The sequence below is a fragment of the Neoarius graeffei genome, chromosome 22, assembly GCF_027579695.1.
Source record: "Neoarius graeffei isolate fNeoGra1 chromosome 22, fNeoGra1.pri, whole genome shotgun sequence".
Classification (NCBI taxonomy): Eukaryota; Metazoa; Chordata; class Actinopteri; order Siluriformes; family Ariidae; genus Neoarius; species Neoarius graeffei.
In genome coordinates, this window is record NC_083590.1 from 35,388,568 (window position 1) to 35,410,878 (window position 22,311).

General features: G+C 41.5%; 1 protein-coding gene across 1 annotated transcript in view; it reads right to left on the bottom strand.

Annotated features, from left to right (window-relative positions):
• Positions 1-4,397: 4,397 nt before the first annotated feature.
• ube2e1 (ubiquitin-conjugating enzyme E2E 1) overlaps positions 4,398-22,311 on the bottom strand; it is a 66,631-nt gene continuing 48,717 nt past the window's right edge. Inside the window, exons 4-6 of the mRNA XM_060904772.1 lie at positions 21,357-21,489; positions 11,076-11,223; positions 4,398-4,571 (exon numbers count right to left, since the gene is read on the bottom strand). Of these exons, the coding sequence (XP_060760755.1) occupies positions 4,474-4,571; positions 11,076-11,223; positions 21,357-21,489 (379 nt within the window). The 3' untranslated portion in view covers positions 4,398-4,473. The remainder of the gene's footprint in view (positions 4,572-11,075; positions 11,224-21,356; positions 21,490-22,311) is intronic.

Sequence of the window (22,311 nt, forward strand, 5' to 3'; positions counted from 1 at the left end):
GAGTATAGTTTGTGGGGTTCCCCCACAGCACCAGGTTTCTGAGACAGACCCGTATACAGTCAGTAAACAGGAAGTCGATGTGCGACAGACCTGAAAAACGGTATACGTGGTATAGAACCCCAATCTGAAGTTTCGTACCAAGCGGCTATGATTTGTGGTTGCTGAGAAAAAGTGTGTTTCGGATGGACGTAAACCAGTATCTCTCCACCCCCCCCACCCCCCCCCCCCCCATACACCTTCGGAGTGGGGGTATTTTTTAAAAAAAATAAATAAAATAATAAAGCTTTGATACACCAGTATCCACTCCCACATGATGCTCTGTGAAGTAAACCTACTATATATTGACAGCAATGTGGATCTGCATTTCACAGTCAAAGCAAAAACAGACTAAACTGTGCTCTGTTGAGAAGATCAAGAGGAGGAACTACGTCTTCCTATAATACATGTAACCTAAAATCTCTGAAAGCAAAACTGCAGGAGGAGTTCACTGCTCGAAGCAAAAACTAGCCAGGGAGGATAATGTTTTCGTACAAGCCAAGGCCAGTGAAAATAACCACTCCACTTCATTTAACCCTTTCATACATAGTGTCTCCACTATAGTCAGTCAACTTAATACTTGCACGTATATATGATAGTGTATATGTAATATAAAATTTGTTGTTCTCAAACTATTCCAAAAAAGTTGGGACGCTGTGTAAAACAAACAGAATGCAATGACCTGCAAAACCCTTTTTGACCTTTATTCAATTGAACACAAAGGCAAGATGTTTAATATTCAAACTGATAAACTTGGCTTTTTGAAAATAGGCACCCATTCTGAATTTGATGCCTGCAACACGTTCCAATAAAGTTGGGACCAGGGTGCGTTTACCACTGCGTTACCTCAACTTTTCCTTTAACAACATTCAGCAAGTGTTTGGGAAATCAGGATACTAACTGAAGTTTTGAAAAAGTGAACTCTCATTCTTGCTTGACATAATACTTTCAGGTGCTCAACAGTTCAGCGTCTCTTGTATTTTGCACTTCATAATGCACCATGCATTTTAAACAGGAGGCCAGCAGGCCAGTTTAGCACCCATACTTTTTTTTTCTTTTAAAACTATGAAGCCATGCTGCTGTAACATGCAGAATGTGTGTCTTGGCATAGTCTTGCTGGAATAAGCAGCGACATTTCTGAAAGAGACATCTGGACGGCAGCACATGCTGCCCCAAATCCTGCATTAATGGAGTCTTCACAGATGTGCAAGTTACCCCTGCTATGGGTACTAAACACACTCCAATAACGTCACAAATGCTGGCTTTTGAACTTTGATACCAGGACAATCTAGATGGTCCTTTTCCTCTTTAGCCCAGAAGGCATAACATCCATGATTTCTTTAAAAAAAAAAAAAAGTGGATGCGTCAGACCACAGCACACCGTCGATGTATGATTTTTGCTTTGCATGACAGATACAGCGATGAACTGCATTTACCAACAACAGTTTTCAGAAGTGTTCCTGAGCTCATGTAGTGATCATTCATACATACCCCTTTTCCACCAAATCAGTTCCAGGGCTGGTTCGGGGCCAGTGCTGGTGCTGGTTCACAACTCGTTCAACTTGCGAGCCAGCTGAGAACCAGTTTGCTTTTCCATAGCTCGCGGTGCTAAGGGAAGCCACGTCATTACATCGCTGTATACGTCAGTTACGTCGCTACGTTTGCATAAACCTTGGCGCGAATATCGAAGCAAAAACACGGAAGAAGCAACAGCAACAACAGACGACTTCGCGTTTGTACAGCTGCTGCTTCTCGTCGCTTAAAAATGGCCATCTTTCGCGGTCTTATTGTTGTTGGTCTTAACAACTCCGCCCCCCCGCTGACGTAAGCAGTTCTTTCCTCTGGCCCAGCAGAGAGTTGGTGCTAGCCTGGAACTGGTTTTTCTGGCCCCAGAGCCAGTTCTTTGTCAGTGGAAACAGAAAACCCGGTTCCAAACTAAGCACTGGCCCCGAACCAGCCTTGGAACTGCTTTGGTGGAAAAGGGGCAACAGTCATGTCTGTTTTTAAATGCAGTGCCACTTCAGGGATCAAAGGTCACAGGCGTTCAGTGCTGGTTTTCAGCCTTGTACCTTATATGCAGAGATTTCCCTGGATTTTCTGAACCAGACGATGATATGGCTCAATGGTGAAATCCCTACATTCCAAAACATTGTTAAACTTTTGGACAATTTTCCCATGCAGTTTTCCACACAATGGGGAATCTCAGCCAATCTTTGCTTGTGGACAATAGAGCCTTTCCAGTTAACTTCTTTACCTGAAGAATGTCCCAAACAAGTTTTTTTTTTTTTTTGAGCATTCCACAACTTCAGTCTTTTGTTGCCGTTGGAACATGCCGCAGGCATCAAATTCAGGACGTGTGTATATTTACAAAAAAAAGTTTAACAGTTTGAGCAGTAAATACCTGGTCTTTATTGTATTTACAATTTTTTTTTTGAAAATGGGGTTATACATTTTATTTTAAAATGTTTTGTACCAGTTTCCACTGAACACCTTAGATTTATTTAAAAAACAAACCAAAAAACACCCCACCTCCAACCAACTTTAAACAGAGCAGAGGCTTTTTTTAACCTCTGAATAATGCACAAGTCCTAAACCTGTGTCCATTTTGTATGTCCAGAAATGCCATTTTTCTAAAATATAATTTTTAGACCTTGACATGAGGCCACACCAATTTAATTAGTTGGTTCTCGGAACCGCCTCTTGGGGGGGGGGGATGCAAAATGAAAAAAAATATTTCGAAATCAAACTCCTGCCAACAGAAAAGGTCACGTGATGTGAGGTCACGTGATGCCAAAACCAATCAAATCGCCCCTTTCACTTTTGATAAAGACTTGTGGAAGAAACATGCCTGTGGAGGGGACTCCAACAAAGCCTGTGATTGTTAGGATATTCAGCGAACAGAAGCGTAAAATCTTTGACAGGTGTTGAAATTCTGTTTACTGGTTTGCCTGTATTGTTTGGTCTATTTCCACCGCTAATTTTACCATCAGAGCATTTTTTTTTTTTAAATTTTATTTCGCCCGCTCGCTTCATATTTTTCCTGAAAAAAATCCGAGAACCAACTAATTAAATTGGTGTGGCCTTAAATAAAAAAAAAAAACAAACAAACAAAAAAAAACACACAACAGCTTTTAAAACAAACACCCCACCCCTCATTAATTTTATTTATTTATTTTTTTTTTTTGGGGGGGGGGGGGGGACAACGACAAAGATTTGGATTTTTATTTATTTAGGGGGGTGGGAGTGTTAAAATCCCCCGAATGATGCACAAGTCCTAAACTGTGTCCATTTTGCATGTCCAGAAATGCCATTTTCTAAGATATATAACTTTTAGACTTTGACATTAATTTAAAACAAAAGTTTTTTTGTTTTTTTTTTTGTTTGTTTTTTTTGGGCGGGTGGGGTGTATAAAACCACCGAATGATGCACAAGTCCTAAACTGTATCCATTTTGTATGTCCAGAAATATTTTCTAAAACTGTACATTTTAGACCTTGATATTAATAAAAACTTTTCATCCGTGGTGTCAACCATGAAAACAAACGCTCCATGATGCTCCTGATTGCTCGATAGGAAGGTGGTTGGATCAGTACTGGCATCAAAAACATGAGGTGGGAAAAGGGGAGGGGGGGGAAAAAAAAAAAAAAAGCAAGCTCACTAATAACCATTTAAAAATAAATAACCCTCAGTATTAAATACAATAATGTGACAAATGGTGGATTATGTTCATTATAATGAATCCTGGACCCCTGGCTCTGCTTCACAGACCCTCGAGTGAGAAGAACTAAAGCCAAAGAGAGCTTTTCCATCCGATATGATCCGGCATAGCAGAATAATACAGGACCCTTGTGGGTGAAACCAACAACTACGTTACTCAAGTAGAGAAATGCAAGCACGTCATTTTACAAACGTTTGTGGCCGATTTAGTTATGCGGCTGTGAGTAATCATTGCTGACAAAGAGAGAGAGTGTGTATGTCGAATGGAACTTTAATAAGCAGAGGGAGAGAAATACATTGTACAGGTCAGACATTGTACCAGATGTCAATTTTTTTTTTTTCTTAAACAAGCAATCAGAATTTATAACGAAGGCAATTTTGAAGCCTTAACTAAAATCCATTTACAAGAGTGGAAACAAAAAACAAAAAAAAACAAACAAACAAAAAAAGACGACGCGTTAAGATCTATTATTGCCAAAGTAGGATTCTACATGCGTCAAATGGGGGAGAAGAAAGGGTCACGTTAAATGACAATGTCAGGAAATAAGACTTTAATTCCACCATAAAACACTTCTTGTACACTCTATCCTACAGCTGAATTCCCCTCCATTCCCCCCCCCCCCCCACCCTAAACCACCCACTTACCCTCCCCTCTCCAGTATACATCCTTCTCCCCCGAGCCACCCCTCCATCAGTAGCACTCTTCCCTCGCGGTGTGGGATTATGTGGCGTAGCGTTTGGTCCACTGTTTGGCTATCCTGTCGTGCTCCGGTCTGTTGTTTGTGTACTGAGTGGCGATGCTTCCCACCAGAGGGTCGGCTTTCAGAGAGAGAGAGAGAGAGAGAGAGAGAGAGAGAGAGAAAGCACAGTCTTGGTTTAAAGATGAAAAATTAAACCAAAAAACACTTAGGAATCTAAAAAGGTGATGATTAAACCCATCCATGGCCTGTCTCTCAAACCACATCCTGCACTAAACAGTTCATATCTGGAAACTTCCATTAGATACCTCAACACCACCACATTTTCCTCTGAAGAGATAACGAAGTAAAAAAATCACTTTCAAATCAAACTGAATCAAAACAGTGTCTGCAGCAGCATACATGAGCATTAAACAGCTGGATGAATGCTCACACCTGTAGCTGCCAGAGCTGTGTAGCCTGCTATATTCTAGGTCTTATTATGGGCGGAGCCTCAGCATACAGCCATAACTGGCAACGCTGCAACTTCAGCCCAAGACCATATGAGAATTATTCCTGGGTTTTTATCCCATCGTGCTCCAAGGAGTCAAAAGGTCACTAGCGTCGGTTTACAGTTCATTAAGGCTTGTGGTAGCTCAGGCTCAGCCGTTACGCTCCTGTGCTCATGACTAAAAAGGTTACGAGCTTAAAATCCCAGGACGACCGGAGAACAAACGAGCAAGATCAATCATCACCAGCATCAACTGTGTGCTCGGACTAGATTCTGTTTCACCTCGGTCACTTTGGAGAAGAAAAGCAGCTGGTTTTAATTAAACAAACAATCCATTGATTTAGAGAACAAGGTTCTCAACCCTGGTCTTGGAGAGCCACCGGTCTTGCACACACCAAGATGTTTTCACACCCGTGTGTGGGTTTGGCTTTTTTTTTTTTTGTATGTTTGGTGAAGTGTGAAAGCTGTTTTTCCTCCCTCCCCCAGAAAAACAAAACCTCGGGTCCTCAGTGGTCCGAGGCCTCGGTGTGGTCCACATTACTTCCTGTTTCAATTTTTCAGGATAAGGGGAAAAGGGTTGTTCTGGTAAGTGGAGTACAACCCCGATTCCCAAGAAGTTGGGACAAAGTACAAATTGTCAATAAAAACGGAATGCAATGATGTGGAAGTTTCAAAATTCCATATTTTATTCAGAATAGAACATAGAGGACACATCAAATGTTTAAACTGAGAAAATGTATCATTTAAAGAGAAAAATTAGGTGATTTTAAATTTCATGACAACACCACATCTCAAAAAAAGTTGGGACAAGGCCATGTTTACCACTGTGAGACATCCCCTTTTCTCTTTACAACAGTCTGTAAACGTCTGGGGACTGAGGAGACAAGTTGCTCAAGTTTAGGGATAGGAATGTTAACCCATTCTTGTCTAATGTAGGATTCTAGTTGCTCAACTGTCTTAGGTCTTTTTTGTCGTATCTTCCGTTTTATGATGCGCCAAATGTTTTCTATGGGTGAAAGATCTGGACTGCAGGCTGGCCAGTTCAGTACCCGGACCCTTCTTCTACGCAGCCATGATGCTGTAATTGATGCAGTATGTGGTTTGGCATTGTCATGTTGGAAAATGCAAGGTCTTCCCTGAAAGAGACGTCGTCTGGATGGGAGCATATGTTGCTCTAGAACCTGGATATACCTTTCAGCATTGATGGTGTCTTTCCAGATGTGTAAGCTGCCCATGCCACACGCACTAATGCAACCCCATACCATCAGAGATGCAGGCTTCTGAACTGAGCGCTGATAACAACTTGGGTCGTCCTTCTCCTCTTTAGTCCGAATGACACGGCGTCCCTGATTTCCATAAAGAACTTCACATTTTGATTCGTCTGACCACAGAACAGTTTTCCACTTTGCCACAGTCCATTTTAAATGAGCCTTGGCCCAGAGAAGACGTCTGCGCTTCTGGATCATGTTTAGATACGGCTTCTTCTTTGAACTGTAGAGTTTTAGCTGGCAACGGCGGATGGCACGGTGAATTGTGTTCACAGATAATGTTCTCTGGAAATATTCCTGAGCCCATTTTGTGATTTCCAATACAGAAGCATGCCTGTATGTGATGCAGTGCCGTCTAAGGGCCCGAAGATCACGGGCACCCAGTATGGTTTTCCGGCCTTGACCCTTACGCACAGAAATTCTTTCAGATTCTCTGAATCTTTTGATGATATTATGCACTGTAGATGATGATATGTTCAAACTCTTTGCAATTTTACACTGTCGAACTCCTTTCTGATATTGCTCCACTATTTGTCGGCGCAGAATTAGGGGGATTGGTGATCCTCTTCCCATCTTTACTTCTGAGAGCCGCTGCCACTCCAAGATGCTCTTTTTATACCCAGTCATGTTAATGACCTATTGCCAATTGACCTAATGAGTTGCAATTTGGTCCTCCAGCTGTTCCTTTTTTGTACCTTTAACTTTTCCAGCCTCTTATTGCCCCTGTCCCAACTTTTTTGAGATGTGTTGCTGTCATGAAATTTCAAATGAGCCAATATTTGGCATGAAATTTCAAAATGTCTCACTTTCGACATTTGATATGTTGTCTATGTTCTATTGTGAATACAATATCAGTTTGAGATTTGTAAATTATTGCATTCCGTTTTTATTTACAATTTCTCCCAACTTTTTTGGAATCGGGGTTGTAGACTGAATGATCCATATATATAATTTAAAAAAAAAAAAAAAAAAAACCCTTTCTGACTGGCCCACTGTAATTAGCTTCCATTTGTGGTGCGACTACTTGCACGAAGAGCATTGTGAAGAATGCACACACACCAAGCTGCGTGGCTAAAATAATTCTAATCCGAATATGGATCCTCGTTTGTAGGTTTTCGTGCATGATGGCATACTGTGCAACCAAAAACCTTGCACCAGTGTCATAGTTGAGTCACTAAACCTTGAGTCAGAGTTCAGTCTCAAGTCCCCAAGTCATTAAAGAAAGTTTCGAGTCAACTGCACCATGTGACGGTGGCTGTTTTAGCGCCATTAACATTAGTTTGTTCCTGAACAGGTGAATGTGCTTCTCTTTATCAGGGAGTGTGAAGTATTCAGTCAGAGACGGTTGGGAGACGGATGCAAGTGCAGAAGGTGTGTTTATTAATACAAGTGAAGACAGTAAACAATCCAGAACAGCAGGCAACAGGTCAAGCGAGGCACAAAACAGGCTATCGTAGACTTGGCAGAATCAAAGACGAGAAACAGGAAATCAGGCTCGGTAATGCATCAGCGATGCAACTCAATACTTCGCAAAGTGTGTTTTCACATCGGCGCGCTGATTGCGCCTTAATCCTGTGCAGGCGCGAGTCGTTCACGGCGCGTACACGAGTCTCTGCTTAGCGTGCACGCTGTCCAGAGTGTCTCTCTGATCAGGTGTGACACTTACATGAGATTAGTACAAAAATTAATGTACCGTATTTTTCGGACTATAAGTCGCACTTTTTTTCATGGTTCGGCTAGCCATGTGACTTATACTCCGGTGCGACGTATATATGGTTTTTTTTTTTCACTGCGGAATAACTGGAGCTGATGCCGAGTCTGACGACAGCCACGCAGAAGAGGAAACGGCGCTTCGTCTGCCGCTGGAGTTGGCAGAGTTGTTCAGAAGCGACACCGAGGATGAGGAATTCAATGGATTTGCTGATTTGGAGTGAAATCGCCAGCTTGATAAACTTGATTGACCTGTGTTTTATTATTAATGATAGGCCTATAGTTATTTAAATAAGTTATGTAATGATTTTAGGCAGTGCTTAATTTGTGAAGTGGGAGGTCCCGGAACGCAGGAGGTGGGTGGGTCCGGCGACTCAAAAAAAAAAAAAAAAAAAAAAAAAAAAGGTGGGGGGTGGTTTACTATAACTTTACGCACACGCGCTTATTGTGTGTAAAAAAAAAAATCAGACATTATGATCTTAGAAAACGCTTTAGTGACGAACAGTTACAGACAGTAATATGTCGTGATATGTTATAAAATATTTTTATTAGGCTATATATTAAATTATATATTAAATTTATCTTCTAAAATAACAGACTACTCATATCACAACCGGTTTATTTCACCATTGGAGATCAGATCACACAAGACATGAGTTAAATTACTCTTTTTAAGGATTTAAGTAGGGTATTTAAAAGCGGTTGTTTTTTTTTTTTTTCACTAGACGGTTGTCTTTGGAGATGATATACCTATAGCCTACTTGACCTCTGATTTAATGAAATAAAATTCGACAAAAATGAAGAATGACACTCCTCGATTTTGACTACAGCTTTAATAACAAAAGATGAAAGAGCCATGGGGCGATAAGCCCCACCGGTAAAAATAATCTAAAAGCAAACTGATTAATGCATCAGTAATAGGCTACTAATATTAGTTATAATAATAATAATAATAATAATATAGGCTATTAGTAATAACGATAGTGATAGTATTAAAGATAGTAGTAGATATTTAAAATAATCAAACTAGGCTACTTACAGGGCAAAGGGCACGTTATCACTGCTCAGCTGTTCGGTTATTAAATAAACAATGCAGTCGCGCAGTAACCACGCGCCGCTTATCAGATACAATCACAGATTCTATGGATAGAATAACCCTTCAAAAAAGTGCGACTTATAGTCCGGTGCGACGTATATATGTTTTTTTCGTCTTCATAATGCATTTTTTGGCTGATGCGACTTAAACTCCGGAGCGACGTATAGTCCGGAAAATACGGTAGATATAAATATATCTTATGACAAGTTACAACAAATATAAAAAGCGGGAAAAAAAGTCCAAATACAGTTAACGCACGAATCATCAGTGCTCAAGTCAGGGGGTCCTTAAAATTAGGGCGCGAGTCGGACTCGAGTACTACAAGCCTGATTTGTACCAAAGAAAAACAAGAGACAGTTGAACATGATGGTTATTACTGTATAAACCTGCACGCACAAAAAAGTGACACATGGAACTGCACAATTGGTCCATGGTTTAGGAGCAATTCTATGCGAAGGCAAAGATCTAAACGAGCTCAGAATCAGTTCAGAGTGCTGATTCGAGGATCCGGATCTGCTCCAACACACCCAGAGCAGGGAAAAGCTTTTTTTTTTAAATTTAAAGACAAACTAGATAGAACTCCACGCCAACGGCGTCGATGGGGATGCCTCTGCCTGGCAGACTACACGCCTTAAGTTGTGATTTGGGGATAGACATTAGACCTCACAGTAATCTTGACCTGTGGCCTTTTAACCTCAAAATCTAAGGCCAAAAAAAAAAAGTGTTTCCGGTAACCCAACCGATCGAGAATTTCCGCGTCGAAATTGCCGACCGTAAAGTTATTACAAATTTCCCTCGATATTTTAGTGCAAGCGGCGTTAGTTTGTCATAATTTTTTGTTTCAACGCATTCAAGTTGTGAAAGAAACGATAAAAAGTAAAAAACGTTTATCACTTCTATCAGCCCTCCTGCATAAACATGGAAGCGCACTTGTATACTGAAGGAGGAAGGAAAACTGAGCCAAGCCGCCATTTTGAATCTTCATTCACGGCTGTAATGCAAATTGCTTCCTTTTCAGTATACAAGTGCACTTCCATGGCAGGGAAAAACACTACATTTTGCCGCCTATGTAGTCCCCTATTTATACAAATAGGAGTCATTCAGGATTCAGCCATGTTTTTGCTCGACCCAAGTTCTACAGTAGGCTAGGCCGTCTGCTTTTCATGGAAGTAGCCTAGGACGTTATTTTCACGTTATTTCTTGATAAGGTGTTTTCACGTTATTACATGAAAATATCATGAAATATCGCTTCCGTAGATTATAACTCGAACTCTCGCGATATTTTTTTTATTCGTTTAAAGATTTAAAACACTTATTTTATTATTATGATGTGTGGTATAAAGGATTCTGTGCCAAAATACTATTTTGTAAGATGTTTACTTGTGTTAATTTTTTCGATCAAAAAAAAAAAAAAAAAAAAAAAAAAAAAAAACACCCTTTCCTACCTACCGACCTTATTTTAGTATTTCATGTTACCGGAAACACACTATTTTTTTTTGGCCTAATCAGTTCATGTTTGTCCCAAAGCACACAAATGGTGAACGTTTGGTGAAATTCCTTTCATTAGCCTTGGAGATATCATGTTCACAAGGTTTTGGGATGGACGCACGCACGGACGCCCCGAAAAAACAATGCCTCCTGCACCTTAAGGTGGCGGAGGCATAAAAAAACCCCAAAGTGTGTACAGCAGGTACTCCAGGACCAGGGTTGGGAAACTGTGCTTTAGATTTTTCTGTTGCAGTTACAAAAAGGAGAATTTCTCCCACTCTTACATGAGAGTGGTTTTATTTGCATTGTCTCACAAGCCAAGAGAGGCCTAAACCCTGGATTATACACTTTTCTGTACCCAAAGCATGCAATTTTGAACACTGCCACTACTCGCACATTCAGACTGCATCATCGTGCTGCACTCTTGAACAAACCCACAACACTTGGACATTATTACACTGATTTAAGTCCAATTCCCCCCCCATAGACTTAAAACTGTAAACCAGACCTTGCCTTCTGTAGGTTTCCCAAGATTAAGGAATTAAACTAACAGGAGGTTAGCAGATTTCTTACCAGGGTTGCAGTCTGTGAGGAGAGAGCAGATGGACAGCAGAACCTTCGAGATGGTGAGCGCTGGGCTCCAGTTGTCCTTCAGGATGTCCAGGCAGATCACTCCCTGACTGTTAATGTTGCAGTGGTAGATTCTGGTACGAAACGTCACCTGAGAGAAGACCAGACACACCTCGAGTTAGGGTTTCCCCAAGAGCAAAAGAGGGTCGCTGCCCAGGCTGTTAAACTCCAGAAGATGATTTCCATTTTAATCATTATTAAAACACTAAGGGCTGCATAGATGAGCCAACTTCTACGTTCGTTAATCCCTGCTGTGAGCGTTCAAGTGGTTGACAAAACAGTGGCGAGGCCAAGAGGATTAAAATGCAAATTAACTGTACCTCATTAGTAATGTATTTCAGACTAAATTAAAAAAAAAAAAAAAATTTCTACACACATTGTGCAAGGAGAAGCACTTTTAACGAGTCATCATTTTCATATCCCTTTTATGGTTTTAGAAGTGTGCGCAATTTTTAAAACAACGATCCCATTTGCTCCTGCAGCTACACTACGTGCCCAAAAGTTTGTGGACACCTGACCATCTCTCTCGCACGTGCCTTATCCAAACCGTTACCACAATGGTCATACATACTTTGTATGCTTAAAGCATATACGCAGAGCCACGGCCTCACTTTCATTTACAAATGCCTTAAGACCTCAAGACTGGCACAGGGATAGTTGAGCGTTAACAATAAATCTAAGGGCCCGTTTACACGAGGACGCTGTCGGGTAAAAACGACTAAATATTTTATCGGAAGCGCCTTTCGTCTACACGGGCACGGCGTTTCCGAGGCTGAAAAACGGAAAAAATTGAAAATGCCTTCCAGAGTGGATAAGTTAAAAACAGCCCCCGTTGCATATCCGTCTAAACTACCCAATACACGAAACTCTGCTCGGATCTGCTCACGTCGGGTACGCGTTTACGTCATACATATGTCATATACTGTACATGCCAGCCCGGGAAGTAAGAAAGTAAGTAAAAAAGTAAGAGCATGTCCGATTACATCGATCCAACAGACCTTCAAGCTGCTCTGGCAGCTTTAATAAACGTCCAGGAGTCCTTCGAACATCTATACCGAATCTGCACATATACCGTTAATGAACAGAGGCGGGTATAGTATGCGCTTACTTTTTTACTTACTTACCATAGCCAGAGTAGTCAAAGTTTTCGCGGCACAGATGTGCAGATCAGACAAGACGGAAGACGTTGCGCATGCGTGCAGACATAGCGGAGGTCTTTCACAGCACCACCTAGCCGCCTGGCATGCACATCCAGTTGAATTCCACACATTTGTGCGTCACCGTATAGACACAGATTTCCTCCTTGAAAACGGTCGTGTAGACGCGGAAAAAAGCGAGAACGAAAACGGACTTTTGCGTTTTTGTTTCAGACCGTCCCCGTGTAAAGTGGGCCTAATATAGCAATTTTTACGATTCAAGTGATTTTATATAGGTAGCGGTTTGAGTGAACGACCTTGACGTCCGTAACGTCACAGCAGGAAGTCTATCAGTCTCAACACTTCCGCTATACTAAAACACAGAGCTGACTGCAACTCCGATCCTCCATTTTGAGCTAACTTCTTTCCATGCCACGTAGATGTGTTGCTGGTGGGTGCAGCAACATGACAGAAGGTGGATTTATGTTGTATTCATGGCCCAAGAATGTTCAAACTGCAAAGATTTGGACGCATTTTGCGAGAGGTTCACGGGCACATTGGGCGCCTACGAAGTGGTCTCTCCTCTGCACATTTTACTGAAGACTCGTACGAGACCTCTGATCTGTTGAGGAGCGTTGGCTATAAGCCCGTATTGAAAGAGGGTGCAGTATCAACAATTAAAGGAAAAAGAAAAACTACAAGAAAAGGAAAGCAAGCTCAGTTGCACCAATTCTCCCGGAGTGCGAGCCGAGGGTTGTTGCTAAAACTCAGGACGGGATGTGACTTATCGCTCGGGCAGTGACCTCCCGGGTTTTAGTAATTGCTTGAGCCGAGCAGTAATGGCGGAGTACTCCATATGGAGAATGAGTGGAGTCTGATTTCTCCGCTGGATATGCTCGCCTCAGGAGCAACAGCTCGCCCTTACATGGAAGCGAATGAACGGAGAACTGAAAGTCAGATTGTTTTGAAACAATCTGGCACAAGCTCAGCCTTCAAGAAGCAAGAACACAGACGGGTAAGATGCGAAGATCATTTGGATACAAAAACACTACTTGTTTACCTGCATTTAGATTAATCCATGTAACTTGTATTGTGTGTTTAAGTTAGCGGTATAAGATTATTTAATTTGCTTCAGAATGTGATCGTCTCAGTTCATCTGATTTAATGAGCCTTTTACGTTTTATCAGTGAAAATGCATGCATGTACATGTATGCTGCATAAGTTATAACACCCATCCTGTTTTAATGAGAGTCAACCCACAATCAATGAAGTCAAATCAGTCTTTAGTTGAGTGAGTCGGTAACGGGATTTCTCACTTTCACCATAAATTTTTTATTTATATATGATTTTGGTCTATAGCTGTCAAAGCCCTCGGCCTTAAAACCGGTTACCGCTGTGACGTCACGCACTCAGGGCTGGCTGGCTCAGCAGGGCAGCTCCAATGCCAACTTGGCGGTCAATTTTAACTCTCAAAAATATACATTTTAGGGGTTGAAATTAACTTTTGAATGTACTTGCCCTCAGGGCAACCAACCCCAAAAATTGACTTGCCCGCATGCATGCATCAGTTGCCCTACTTTTTTGCAGGTTGACTGGGTAAATAATTTGCATAAAAAGCAATCTGGATGTATATTATAGAGTATGCAATAAAATATTTCAACTTGTTTTGCCATTGTTTGATTACTGATAGAAAAAGTTAACACTCGTGTGTTTGGTGTTTATTTCATCATGATGAACAGTAAAACAACGAGGTATAACTACTAGCATCTTCTATTAAACATGTTAAACAGTCAGAAAACATCATGTCATCATGGTCAAGTGTAACTGATCAAATCAGAATTAAAAATCAGTCCAAAAAGACGCTTCGTTCGTTCTAGCCTACGTGACAGTGGCGCCTTGTGTGAATAATCATAATATCATGTAGCGCCATCTCGCGAATGGAAGCGTCGACTACCACAACGAACCAAAGTCAAGGACAAACGAAAGAGAAGACGGGAAAAATAAAGTTTTCGTTCTGTTTCTGTTAGGAATCACAACAACTTAATTTTTCTTGGTAAAATAGACATTCAAACACAGTTGTCCGACGGACAACTAGTGATAATTTTATTGTTGCCCGAGTACGAGAATGACTTGCCCATGTCCATCGGTAAATGCTTAATTTCGACCCCTGCGATTTTTAAATTCCCATTTATGCAGCATACAAGAGTCAAGGATAGGGATGTTAACCGATGGCCGTTTGACCGGTGGTTGACTGAATCAATGTCAACCGGTTACATTTTTTTTTTGGTTGTCGGTTAAAAAAAATAAATAAATCGTTTTGAAGCTGCCGATTTTGGAGCAGAGAACCTGGAATTCTGTGTTGTAAACGCTTGGGGCATGCCATGCGGTGTAAGGACGACAGCTGACAAATCAGAAACACCCATTCAGTCATGTCCCGCCCAAGTTGAAGACAGTGATGTGAGTGGAGGGCAGCGACTGGGACTGAATGTGCGGATGCTCGCGGTTAGATTTAGAATAGATTCTAATAATTCCAATTCTAGAATTTTAAACAGGGATGCAAACGGCGCGCCTTTCGGCGGATGCCGCCTTTTTCACGGCTGAATCGTGCAGATCCGATTTTTTTTTTTAAGGGGGGGGCGTTGGAGTGTCTGAATAATTTCATCAGAGCAAATTGTGTTAAAATTACTAAATAAGCCGTTACAGTCCATGAAACCTAGGAAGTATGAGAAGAAAACAGTAAATCAGAAAGCTGCGCACATTTGCGCAGCTTCCGCGAAAACGTGCGCAGCTTTCTGATTTACTGTTTTCTTCTCATACTTATACTTCCTATGTTTCATGGACTGTAACAGTATTTGCTGATTGAATAATTTCATCAAAGTAAATTCTGTATTAAAATTACTAAGACACTCCAACGCGCCCCCCCCCCAAAAAAAACGGATCTGCACGATTCAGCCATGAAAAAGGCGGCATCCGCCAAAAGGCGCGCCGTTTGCATCCCTGTTTAAACTCATAGGTCAACCGACTTTAACCGGCTAATGAGGCTCGGTGGTCGGTCAAGATGTTTTTTTTTTAGTTTTCGCCATCCCTAGTCAAGGATGGAGATACTGTCCACTCAAATTTATTTAAAAATAAAAAGTAAAGCAGATGTGCAGAAAGCACTACATTTTCCCTTCACTGGAACCAAGCGGCCCAAGCCTGTTCCAGCATGACTATGCCTCTAAATTGATCTAAATCAATTACCTCTATTTATTAAAAAAAAAGGGGTTTGCCAAGGTTGGAGTGGAGGAACTCGAGTGTCCTGTACAGAAACCAGACCTCAACCCCACTCAACACCTTTGGGATGAACTGCAACACTGACTGCACGCCAGACCTCCTCGCCCAACATCAGCACCTGACTCCTTATAGCTGAATAATCGCAAATCCCCACAGCTACACTCAAAACCCAGTGGAAAGCCTTCCCAGAAGGGTAGCGCTAATACCAGCAAAGGAGAGTAAATGTGCTTATTGAACATCCCATTCCACATGACTGATGGTCAGGTGTCCACACGTTTGACTAGAGGGTTTTTTTTTTTACTAAAATAACCAAAACAGCCATTTTACACTACAGTAACCCTGACCAGGATGAAGCAATTACTAATGATGAATGAACAGATTATACGAGCGCTGTTAATCAACATGGCTTTACTCTTTCCCATTAGCACCAGTGTCATGAAAGTAAAAACCTTTCAACTTGTTGGGTCCAATAGGACCCCAGTCCCAATGCACACCTCTAATTAAGAGTTCCATGTTGGCGTGTGTAATGATTTTGAAGCCATGCAATTCCACCAATTATTTTTTTAATTATAGAAAAAGCTGGAAATTTAGGGGATTTATAGCCTGTGAAGAGCTGTTAATTGAAGTGCGGCTTCACACACTTTCTAATAAAACACGTGTCCAAATTTGGTCTTCACATTAAACTAAACTGCCTTTCAGTTTCATTAAAAAAAAAGAGGAAAAAAAAATATTTCACACCACAGGTCATTCTGTGGCTGGAAAGTTATTTAATTCGAGGAAATTTAAGCAAATAACATGCACGAAATCGCTCGCTTCTTCGTGCAGTCAAGCAGACAGAGGAAGTCCATGTGTGTGCGCGCGCAGGTTTCCCTTTGACCGTGCACTGACCATTCCATCATCCTGTCGCTAAACGAACAGCTGATCACACAGAAGTGCTCATTTCCTTTCCTTCGTACATAACGTCTTTTTTTTTTTTTTCGCGGTGCGGTTTCCATCAAACCCTGCGCTCTAATTGGCTGGCGAGCGGGTCTGTATCCTACGATACGGACCCCAGTTACGGACCTCTGGCGACTCGCTCGCTCACAACAAACATCATCTTTTTCATAAGATGATCAAAAATCACATTTTTGCCAGCATTTCTCAGGAGAATAGCATTAATTTTACAGCATGGATAGCGATAACGACAGTGTTCACAGCGAAAGCGAGTTTTACCACCCTGAGGAAGAAGAAATAAAAGAAAACATTTCAGGAGAAAGATAAAAACCTCTAACTGTTGCTAACGCCGAGCAAAAACATGGCTGAATCCTGAATGACTCCCATTTGTATAAATAGGGGACTACATAGGCGGCAAAATGTAGTTTTTTTTCCTGCCATGGAAGTGCACTTGTATACCGAGGAGAAAGCAATTTGCATTACAGCCGTGAATGAGGATTCAAAATGGCGGCTCGGTTTTCCCTTTCGGGCGCTCTCGTTTTCTGTTAGAATTTGGTAAAGAAAAAAAATAAAATATATTATTTACCAGCTTAAGGTCGGTCTGTATGGTGAAATACCGTGACCTCGGCCTTGAATACTGACCTCGGCCCAGAGGGCCTCGCTCAGTACTTTCAAGACCTCGGTCACGGTATTTCACCATATGGACCTCCCAGATGGTAAATAACATTTCTTCTCGCTTTCTTTCCGTTACTGTATTCACTCTTTCACGTTTCATTCAAATTTGTATCCCACAATGCCTTGTGCAAACAGGGAAAGCCCACCACCACGTGATCATGCATGACGTAATATCTTGTATTGCATCATGGTGAAGCAGGAGAAAAAAAAAAAAAAAGTGGAGAATTTAGGGCCAAGTCATTAATTGTTCCGTTTAAAAACAAACTAAACCATCTAAACAACTTTTTTCTAAATGTACAAGTCGAGTAGTGAACATTCATAGTCCTAAAACCTCTGATATATTTATGGAAAAACGACAAAAATCTCTTGACTGCAAAAAATGATATCTTAGCAAGTGAAAATATCTTGAATAGTTGAAACGATCTAGTATTTGCTATTAGAAAGATATGAGACACCAATTCTGAGATCATTAAACCTAGTTCTAGATCGCAACCAGCTTATTCTAAGACGTCTTATCGAGTAAAAATATGTCCATGCAGCACTAGTATTAAGCAATTTTCTCCTCAAATTCAGTTTTCAGATGTTTGGGAATCCTGTTCGTGGCCATGTTTAGTTTGGTACATCTGTTTGTGCGCGCACAGTCATTTAACATGCATTTCCCCTTGTTATATTCTTAGGTTTAAAGGAGCTGCATGATAATTACAAAGGTTTCAAACAGTGTGCTCCGGGTTCATTATGAAAACTGAGTGGAGCACACTGTCAATTTTGGAAGCAAAGAGAGAGAGAGAAAAAAAAAAAAAAAGTAATTTCAGACAGTTTTGTGACTCTAACAGCAACACCACAGAGGATGCTTTAACTGAATGGCTGCAGAATGAAGAGAGGACGATATAGATCAAGTGATCACACTAGAGTAGATTGGGGGGGGGGGGGGATTAAAAACATCAAACGCAGAGCTGCTTCAACTCCTTTATAAAACGGGCATCGGTCCATCACTGAAATCAGAAAAAAAAAAAAATTCTTCCCAAGCTCAGACTATGGATTAGTACCAGCAAGTGGGAAAACTGTAAGAAAGTGTCCATCCATCATCTCTACCGTTTATCCATCAGGGTCACGGGGCCATTATTAAAAAGTGTTCTGTTTCCGGTCCACCGGCCGGGTGAGTGCCGTTTGTGCAGGTGAAATTTTTTTTTTTTAACGCCGGTTTTTCGAAAAAATTTTTCGGATTCGTAAATCTAAAATCGAACTTGACATTTCCGCATTCCCAGGGCTTTCCACTAAGGCTCATACTAGCCAGCCATGACAAATAAGTAGCCGGGGGGGGGGGACGACAAAAACTCCTGTGCACACAGTTCCCAGGATTAAATGTATTTTCCACAGACCATTTATTTATTCACTTTACTCAAATACAAAGTAAAATGGCAGTATATCTTCTTTTCTTGCGTATTGCATCATGAGGCGTTCCTGGCTTGTAAATCTCATTTTCGCTGCATGACACATTCATGCAGCTGAGCGCGCGCGCACACCGCATGCCGGGGCGCGGATGAGTTAAGGCCTCTGCATGCTCTTGCGACAAGGCTTTCGCAGATAGCTTTTCGCAGACAGTTGTAATTTATCGTTGAGCGGGGAGTAATAGGCGTGCGCGATGTTATTCACCGCCACAACGCAAGGGGGCGCGAAGTCGCGAAATCGCTAGGAGTAGTTGGTGGGTGTGGTTAGTGGAGTGTTTATCCTCCGGTTACTTATAATGACTAGAACTGGAGTCGTATAGATGTACGTACTTCCTCACTTCCTCGATCAACCGCTCTTCGTGCTGCTCCATCTTCGCTCGTGTTTTTAAAAATGGCGGTCGTGAAAACAAACCAAACCGGGAAAGTAGGGAAGCGGAAGTGCGTGTACAGCGGATGTAGAGTGGACCAATCGGAGCCCTCTTGTCTGCGACGGTGTCTGCAAGGCTTCTGCGGTGGTCACAATTTTTGGGAGGTGCGCGCAGAGCGTCTGCGAAGGTGGGGGGGCTACGCAGACGCTATCTGCGACACCGTCTGCGAGGACTGGGTTGTCAGCATAAATTGGCCTTTACTCTCCCTTGATCAACGGTTCAGTTTGACATTGTCAGTCCGTTAGATAAACATTTAATTTTATTAAAATCGAAAATTAATATTTAGAGCCTGTGGGCTACAAAAATAGTCATTAAAGTAGCCGGCTGGACTGAATTGTGTGGCCGGCAGCCGGCGCTTGTGGAAAGCCCTGTCGAATCAGCTCTGCGCATGCGCCGTGCGGCACAAAAAAAAAAAAAAAAAAAAAAAAAGTCAGCCACCATGAAGGAAGGAGATCCGGAGTTTTCAAACATTTGCTTAAGTGTGAAATCGCAAAATGGTATTCTAGCAAACAACAAAATAGTAAAGATTCAGAAAAACAAATCATTCAGTGATCATTTTAATAGTGTAATTTCATCCGAACTAGGCCTAACGCTCGATTTAGAACTACAAAAAGTCCGTGTGTCGGACATTTTAAGTACCTTTGTAAAAGTTTTGCAAATGTTGCAGTCAGCATTTAAAATGCTAACTTAGTTTTTGTACAAGTTTCAGTTGATTTAACTGTCATTTTATTAAATGTGTCTGCTTTTGTAATTAAAAAAAAAAGTACTGAAAGAAAAAGCAAACAGCATTGCGATTTCTCATCCATCCATATATAATAAAAAAAAAAAAAAAACCACCTCCCTCCCGACTGAAATTTTTTTTGCCCACCCGGTGGACAGGAAACGGATTTTTTTTTAAGGATGGCCCGGGGAGGAAGCTGGAGCCAATCCCTAGGCCGGAACACACTGCCAATGAAAACCTCCTACAAATAACAGGTCTACAGAAGCGACACAATAGGCTCATCATCGCCACGAAAATATCCAGTGACCTCATGGCTGTGTGAGAATGTGGCAGCAGTGTTATTTTTCTCCTTCTGATCCCTCTGCTATAATCATCAGCGCAGCTTTACGATACGCTGTCATTACGGCCAGTCTGGCGCATCACCGATTTAAAACCCGTGTTGACAGATTGCACGAGCACGTATTAAACCGGGCTTAGCTGGAGCTTACTGTTTTCATGATCAATTTTCTGCAGCGTGTGCTGAATAATGCTCTGTACGAATAAACGCTTTTGCCGTAATGGTAGCACGGAGCTCGACGCGTTTTTGCTCCTCCAGAACCGGCAGAGATGATCATCCGCTCTTGCCAGAAGAGAAGCCCACCGGTTTTCTCCATTTCTTGTAACCGCAAATCACTGAGCAGCAGGAGTTTGGTATTACCTTAAAGGGGTACCAAATATAATATATACAGTTGCTGATGTGACAAAGTATTCTATCAAATTTATATACTAGAAAACAACGAAATTTCTTGGTAATTGTAAATATAATCGTCGATATGCTAAACGGCACAAGAGTCGCCATTTTTAAAAGCCCGTGACGTCAGCCCTACCCACTGCACTAGGAGAGAAGCGTGTAATCATGGCGTCGGGCGCATCAAGTGAAAGCGACAGCTCTGTCGAATCATACGAAGAGATCCCACAAGACACGCTGCAAGCAGGCTATGGCTTAGAAGGGTACCAGTTTGAACCTAGGAGAGGTACTCTCGACTCCGGTGATGACGAAAGAAGAGAAGAAAGCTCGAACTCGCTTGGTGTTTTTCAGCGGAAACGAGTGAAAAGACACGTCTGGAGGATCGTTATGCTTTCCATCGGTCCCGTTATTACACCCGAAAGCAACACACCGTGGCATTGTGTAGCCGATCACTTACAATTCATCCTACTTTCCGATTCACACGTGCTATTCCCAACCTCAATGAGCCGACACAACTGGGCACGTACATACGTCATGAGTGTTACGCAGAGAAAATGAACGTGCATTCTGATTGGATAAAATTAATATCATGGCGGGCTGTTCAAACTGCGGAAATAGTTTGCTCGAGCTACTTTCAAAACTTTCCAACCTTAGAACAAAAAACTTTTGTAAGTCTTGAATAAGGTTCGTTAATGTGTGTTTGTTATATTTACTCTATATATTGCCCTCTGTTCCCCTTTAAAAAGAGAAAAAAAAAAAAAAAGATGCACGATGGACCTGCGGTCTAAAGCGCACAGTGAGAGGTCTGCATGAAGGCACTTCCTCACCGTCGTGTGCTTGTTACCCAGAGCAGAACATTTGCTTTTCATGGGAACCGTCTCACCTTGGGCGGCTTGAAGGGGTAGTCTGGAGTGAAGGCGATGTCGAGGAAGAAGACTCCTCCCTCGTACACGGAGCCTGGAGGACCCAGGATGGTGGACCTCCACTCGTAGATGTTGTCTCCTTTTGGGCCGGCGCTGAAAACACAAGCATGGATTTTAAGATTATGTTTCTTGAACATCAGCAAGTTTACAAGATCTAATTTTAGCCTCGAAATCAGGAGGAGGTGAGAGGTTTCGTTTCTGTAGAGAGAAGGAAAAATATATATATTTAGACGTGTAATCATACAAATTTGATCGATGCTTCAATTTGAAAGCACATTTCTCTAAATTCAAAGATGTCAAGCTCTCAGACGTCCACTGACTAAAAAGCTGAATTTCCATGACCTATAACGAACAGGAAAAAAAACAACACGGGCCACCTTTATGCTGAGCAGACAAAAACCAGCCACGGTATTTTAAACTCCTTGCTTTGCAAGCTAGATTTACTAATTCAGATGTTTCCAGTAGAAAAATTAGTTCTTACACCTAGTGAAATACTGCATGGAAAATACTGACAGTGTGCCAAAATGGCAGCTAAAATTTAAGACATGCTACAAACAATTCTCTGATATTCCATGACTCGAAATCATATGATCAAATCCCCTGACTTTCTATTAGCAATAACAGGCTTTTTTTTTTTAAAGTGGTTATCATAGTGTTATGCAACATATGGGTTGTTTTACAATCAGGGTCCGCAAGCTAAAAATCACATTTAACACTTATCTTCAATATCAAAAGGCTTGACTAAAACTTGGTTGTTTATTGTAGCCTTGTGATCGCTCTATTTACCATGCAAAAAAAAAAAAAAAAAGTGTGGTGATGTTATTTTTGGTGAATGTATGGCAATGTGTGTCATATTTAGCAAAATTACTCGTGTCATTTAGAAAGTGCTTTTTTGACCACAGGTAGCTCCAAAAG